The sequence below is a fragment of the Penaeus monodon genome, chromosome 38, assembly GCF_015228065.2.
Source record: "Penaeus monodon isolate SGIC_2016 chromosome 38, NSTDA_Pmon_1, whole genome shotgun sequence".
Classification (NCBI taxonomy): Eukaryota; Metazoa; Arthropoda; class Malacostraca; order Decapoda; family Penaeidae; genus Penaeus; species Penaeus monodon.
The window spans coordinates 20,375,300-20,381,911 of record NC_051423.1 but is presented as its reverse complement, the minus strand read 5'-3'; the positions used below and the strand labels follow the sequence as shown (position 1 = coordinate 20,381,911).

General features: G+C 52.6%; 1 protein-coding gene across 1 annotated transcript; it reads left to right on the top strand.

Moving 5' to 3' along the window:
- The first annotated feature begins 1,642 nt into the window (after nucleotides 1-1,642).
- Nucleotides 1,643-6,137, top strand: LOC119596739 (growth hormone secretagogue receptor type 1-like). The gene is made up of 2 exons (XM_037946068.1): nucleotides 1,643-3,428; nucleotides 6,129-6,137. Exons 1-2 carry the CDS (start codon nucleotides 2,211-2,213, stop codon nucleotides 6,135-6,137), a joined length of 1,227 nt encoding a protein of 408 aa, XP_037801996.1. The 5' UTR covers nucleotides 1,643-2,210.
- Nucleotides 6,138-6,612: the final 475 nt, after the last annotated feature.

The following is a 6,612-nucleotide window of genomic DNA, read 5'->3' as shown; positions in this document are numbered from 1 at the left end:
GAGAGAGAGAGAAGAGGGAGAGAGAGAGAGGTAGAGGAGGGAGAGGAGGGAGAGGAGGAGGGAGGGAGAGGGAGAGGGAGAGAGAGAGAGAGAGGAGGAGAGAGGAGAGAGAGAAGAGAAGAGAGAGGAGAGGGGGAGGGGGAGAGGAGAGAGGGAGAGGGAGGAGGAGAGAGAGAGGAGAGGAAGAGGAGAGAGAGTGAGGGAAGAGAGAAGGAGAGAGATGTGAGAAGAGAGAGAGAGAGAGGAGGGAGGAGGGGGAGGGAGAGAGAGAGGGAGAGAGAGGGGAGAGAGAGAGAGGGTGAGAGGGAGAGGGAGAGGGAGAGGGAGAGGGAGAGAGAGAGAGTGAGAGAGAGAGAGAGAGAGGAGAGAGAGAGGAGGAGAGAGAGGAGAGAGAGAGAGAGGGAGAGGGAGAGAGGGGGAGAGGGACAGGAGTGAGAGAGTGAGTGAGTGAGAGAGAGAGAGAGTGAGAGAGAGAGTGAGAGAGAGAAGAGAGAGAGGAGAGAGAGAGATGAGAGAGAGAGAGAGGAGAGAAAGAGAGAAGGAGAGAGAGAGAGAGAGAAGAGAGAGATGAGAAGAGAGAGAGAAAGGATGGAGAGAGAGAGAGAGAGAGACGAGAGAGAGAGAGAAAGAAAGAGAGAGAGAGAGAGAGAGAGAGAGAGAGAGAGAGAGAGAGAGAGAGAGAGAGAGAGAGAGAGAGAGAGAGAGAGAGAGAGAAAGAGAGAGAGAGAGAGACGGAAAATAAGAGGCAGTGCGAGCGGGGGGAGGAAATTGAAAAGGGTAAAGAAGGGACGGGAAGGGTAGTTGAGGAAGGGAAAGGAAAAGGGAAAGGAAAAGGGAAAGGAAAAGGGAGGGAAAAGGGAGGGAAAAGGGAGGGAAAAAAGGAGGGCAGAGAGAGAGAGAGAGAGAGAGGGTTAAAAAATGATCGAATTAATAAGTGAATATATAAAGAGACAGAGAGTGAGTGGGGGAATAAACAGAGGGAATAAACAAACATATAAAGAAATGAATATGAAAGAGTGAACGCATGAGCGAGGATAAACAAATAAACAAACAATACAACTAACCAATCAATAGATAGACAGATAGATAAACAGACTAACAGACAGATATATAGATGAATCAATTAATATAAACGACATAAATTGATAAATAAAGAGGAGCTTAATTATGGAAGGAGATGACGCTTACTTGAAATAAAAAATGTAGACAGATCGAGGTCAGGGTCACGAGTGGGGGGGGGAGGGGGGAAGGGGAGAGTAAAGAAGAGGAGAGGAGGAAGGGGCAGAGGGGGAGACGGGAAAAGGGGAGGTGAGAGGAAGGGAGAGGGTGGGAGAGAGGGAGGAAAGAGACAGAGGGAGAGGAAAGGAAAGTGGGGGAGAGAGGGAGAGAAAGTAAGGGAGTGTAAGAGAGGGCGAGTGAGGTAGGAAATGGATAATCTTAAGGGAGGGAAAGGAGAGACGGAAAATTAAGAGGGAGTGCGAGCGGGGGGAGGAAATTGAAAGGGTAAAGAAGGGACGTGAAGGGTAGTTGAGGAAAGGAAAGGAAAAGGGAGGGAAAGGGATGGAAAAGGAGGGCAGAGGGAGGAGGGAGAGGGGGCGAGGGGGGGAGGGAACAAGGGATCGAGGGAGCGAGCGAGGGAGCGAGGGAGCGAGCGAGGGAGCGAGCGAGGGCAGCACGGCACGGCCGGAGGAGGAATCTGTCGCGCGAGCATCCCGGCCGGCCAGGGATGCTCGGATGCTGGGGGCGCGAGGAGAGCTAGTCTGTGTTGACTCCTGGCAGGGCGCGGAGCTCGAGGGTGTCGCTGGCCGCACGCCACGACTCGACGGCTCAAAGCTTCGCGGGGCGTCTCCGGCCGAGGGAGCGAGAGAGCACGGCCATGGGGTGGCTCCTCCGCCTGCCCCGCCGCCCGGTTCTGCAGTAGTGCCTGCCGATGCGAGAGATTTCGGTCGATACTTGTGCTACGGGTTATTTCGCTTTTTCCTTCTCTTCTTTTCTCTTTCTGTCGCGGGAGGAGCATATAAGGTGGATTTGCGAAACGAGTTCAGCTCTTGTGATTTGTGAAGTGAATTCCAGGCTAGAGGATGTGGCCATTCATCCGGCGGTAATTCCGTGAACTTGTGCGGCCTCCTGAAGACGCGGGCCGCTGGCGGAGGGAGAGGGAGCCGGACTTTCGTTTGCCTAAATCCTCGTCCGCCGAGGGGGTGACGGCCATGAGTGGCGGTCGGCGCGTCGAGGCGGAGGACCTGGCCGAGGGTGAGGCCTCCTGGTGGCTGCAGGCGACCGACTACCCGTGGGACAACGCCTCGTGCGACGCCGTCACGTGCGGCAACGCGTCGGCCCTCGCGAACGCCACGCAGCGGGTGCCGGCGCCGCAGCTGCACGCCATAGACCGCATCCAGTTCTGGGTGACGCCGGCGCTGGTGGTGTTCGGGTGCCTGGGCAACGTGGTGAGCGTGTGGGTGTTCCACTCGACCAAGCTGCGCACGCTGAGCTCGTCCTGCTACCTGGCCGCCCTCGCCGCCTCCGACACGGCCTTCCTGCTCACGCTGTTCCTGGTGTGGCTGTCCATGGTGGGCTACGACCTGCTCAACCAGCCCGGGTGGTGCCAGGCCATCAACTACGCCATCTACGTCAGCACCTTCCTCAGCGTGTGGCTCGTCGTCGCCTTCACCGTCGAGCGGTTCATCGCCGTGTGCTACCCGCTGCTGAGGGCGGCGGTGTGCACGGTGCGCCGCGCCCGCCTCGTCATCCTGGTGCTGACGGCGGCCGCCCTGCTGCTCTACTCGTACCTGCTGGTGGCGGCGGCGCCCGGCGTGCACCCCGTGGCGCGCCGCACCATCTGCAAGCTGCGCGACGAGTACGTGGCGCTGGCCACCGCCATGAACTACGTGGACACGGTGCTCACGCTGCTGCTGCCCGTCGCCACCGTGGTCACGCTCAACGTGCGCATCGCGCGCTGTGTGTGGCACGTCGAGCGCCTCAGGCACTCCATGACGCTGGCGCACGCCCCGCACGCGCCCGCCGCCAGCCTGTGCCCCGGCGGGCGGGAAGCGGCCGCCCACGACGGCTGCAAGGCGGGCGGGGCGGGCAGCGGCGTGGTGGTGGTGGCCGGCGGGCGGGGCAGCCAGCCGGCCAGGGTCAGGTCGCAGAACAAGGTGACCAAGATGCTGCTCATCATCTCCACCGTGTTCATCCTCCTGAACCTGCCCTCGTACGTCATGCGCGCCTACATCTTCTTCTGGGTGAGTCTCCGGGGGACACGAGGGCCAAAGAAAGAGCGGGAGAAAGAAAGGAAGAGAAAACAACAACGCAAACCTATGCGAACCAATAACGTCCTTAAAGTTACAACCAACATGAATAAAAACCTCCCTCCTTCAGACATGACTTCCACGAGCCCTCTCGCTTCCCTCGGCGATGGTGCCACACAGGTGCCATCGTGCCCTTTTCCCCTCCTCTTGACGCACCTTCCCTTCCTCTAGGCGCCTCTTCCTCCCCTCTTTACTGTTCTTCCCTCCTCCTCATGTCTCCTTCCCTCCTACTGATTCTCCTTTCCCTCCTCTCTATTCTCCCTTCTCTCCTCTCTCTGCGCCTCTCCCTCTTGATGCCTCCATCTCTTTCTCCCCTCTATATGCCTTGTTCCCTCCAATGCACGCCTCTGTCACTGCCCTTTCACCTCTTCTCATTTTGATTTCCTTCCTATTGATGCCGCTCTCCCTCCTCTTTACGCCTACCTACCCTCCTCCCCCTCCTAATTCTCCCTTCCCCTCCCCCTCCTACATCTCCCTCCCCCCTCCCCCTCCTACATCTCCCTCCCCCCTCCCCCTCCTACATCTCCCTCCCCCCTCCCCCTCCTTCATCTCCCTCCCCATAACAGTAATATCAACTATTAGCCAACGACTTTAACACTAATAGCGTAACACGACCAGCGCAACGCTTCCCTCTCCAAACACGTTCCAAACACGACGGGGAGAAGGGGAGTTTGGAGTCGTATCAACCTGTATTAAAGTCGTCAGGATAAGAGATATCTGCTAGACCAGCGGTTCCCAACCTTTTATATTCTGTCTCCCCGACCAATATATAATGGTCTCCATGGCCTCGTTCAGTCAATCTTTCATCTCTGAAATTAATTCTGAGGCAGGTCCTCGAGGAGACGGGTGAGATCCGGCCGCTTGTTTTACATACACATGCATGTGTACATTAGTGCTTGCATACACAGATGCTGTTACACACGCAAATGCACACACACACACACACACACACACACACACACACACACACACACACACACACACACACACACACACACACACACACACACACACACACACACACACACAGAAGAAAAAAGAATAAGAATCGGACGAGGAGCGTAGACGAAGAAAGAGGATGAGACAGAGAAGGAGAAAAGAGAAGAGAGCAGGCGAAAGAGCGAATAAAGGCGGGAAGAGGCGAGGGCGGAGAGGCGGACGCGGCAAACAGCCAACCGCAATGACATTATTGCCTCTTCTCAAAGCGAACGCAAGTTGCTGCTCGCGACACGTTCATTAACAGCGCCAAAAGGCTCTCCCAATCGGCCGCTACTGATCTGTATTTCCCTTCTTCTTTTTCTTATTTTGCCCTTTCCTTTTCTTTCTTTTTTATCTTCTTTTCCTTTCTTTTTTTATCTTCTTTTTCTTATTTTCCTTTTCTTTTTCTTTCTTTTTTTTGTTTTGTCTTCTTGTTTCTCCTTCTCCCTTTTCTTTATTCTTCTTATTTTTGTTTTGTCTTCTTCTTCTTCCTGTCTTCTCTCCTTCTGTCTTCATTTCTCTCCATCTTCCCTTCCATTCCTCATCATCTCCCTTCATTTTCACTCCCACTCCTCCTTCTCACTTCCATCCTCCTCCCCTCCTCACCACTCCACACTCCCCCTCCACACCACCACCCTCCTCCTGCACTACACCTTCCTCCCCCCACCTCTCTCCTCCCCACCACCTCCCACCACACCCCTCCCCCCACTTCCCCACACCACCATCCTCCTCCTCACATCACCTCTTCCTCCCCCCACACCTCTCTCCCACCGCACCACCTCCCCCATCACCTCCCCCCCCACCTCCCCCACCAGTCCCAGACTGCGTTGATCACGACAATATCGACGGGGGGAGGGCCGTAATGATGGCCGATGGACTGGCGTGGTTCGGGTAAGGAAGAAAGCGGTTGCCGTGGCGACGACGGAGGAGGGAGAAGAGGAGAAAGGAGAGCCGGAAAATATAACACGAAAAGGGGAGTGATAAAGAAGCATAATAACGTCAACAGTAAATTGGCGAGGAAGAGGCGGATAGGCGTACAGACTTGGGTTACGCTTGTTTGCCTGTTCTTGTTTACTTCGACTGGCTTGCTGGGTGATGGACTGATTCATTAATTGACTGTCCATATGCACGTGTGTGTGCGTATGTGCTTGTGTGCGTATGTGCTTGTGTGCGTATGTGCTTGTGTGCGTATGTGGGTGGGTTTGTTGCTGGTATGTGCGTGTGGAGATGTGGTGGTGCTATGTGTTGCGTGCATGTGCGTATTCTTGCGTAGGTATTGTGCTTGCTCTAAGGTTCTCGTAGTGTTTGCGTAGTTTTCGCTTGCGTGCGTATGTGCTTATATGCTTTTTAGTATTATTCTTGTGTGCGTATGTGCTCATTTTCTAATAGACAGCAAAATCTCGAATTTGCACATCAAGGTTTTCCTCGTTCAGGTGTGTTTCCCAGTTTATCCCCACCAAAGGAATCTTCAATGCTTTGATAATTACCTCTCTTGTAACTGCACTTTGTCCACTCTTACGATGAGCTTTCTTGTTAAATCAACTGTATTTTGATTGCAAATTCAATACTAATTGGACCACGATTTCCCTAGAGAGGGTGCAGATACGCCAATCCTTAATATCTTTAAATGCTGTGAATTATTTGGTAAACACGGCTATCCGAAAGCCTTACCACGGATCTATTCATTTTGATCAAATACTATAATATTTTGTTGTTGATTCTAGAATTTGCATTCACGAATCTGGCTGATATTTCTCGGTGTCAAACTTTCCCCAAGTTCTACTTGAATTCCATTAAAATTTCTTATGAATTAGTTTCCTGAAATTTTTGCCCTTCTTCCAGGTTCTTTGACGTTTCTTAAATTATTATTATTTTTTTGTTGTTGTTGTTGTTGTTGTGACCACACCGAAGTATGAGGCGCCATGTACAATGTGGTTATTAATATGTTTGCTCCGTACGTTTCTATCTCAATGCCCGAAGCTCTACTCTGGAGTCTTGCTTAATCTCTAAAACCTTCATAATAATTTCTTTCCTTGTAAATATTGCTTCCCTCCCCTCCCCCCTCCCCCCTCCATTTCCATTTGACTATTATAGTCTCGTGAGTCTTCATATTACATCCAGTTTGGATTCAGTGATGCACATTACATCTGGTTTATTAATTTCAATAATTATATCTAGTTCAGGTAACTTCGAAAATTTATATTTTTTTTATAAACCATTTGTATGTAGTCTTTCGGTATTAATTTTGGCTTCACCGCTAATGTTTGTGTCTCCATATTTTGCTCCCGATAGTAAACTCGTTCTGCTTGGAGGCCTCTCACCCTCC

What these genes read in the sequence shown, in the direction of transcription:
- LOC119596739 (XM_037946068.1), top strand. Translation starts at nt 2,211, where the DNA reads ATGAGTGGCGGTCGGCGCGTCGAGGCGGAGGACCTGGCCGAGGGTGAG.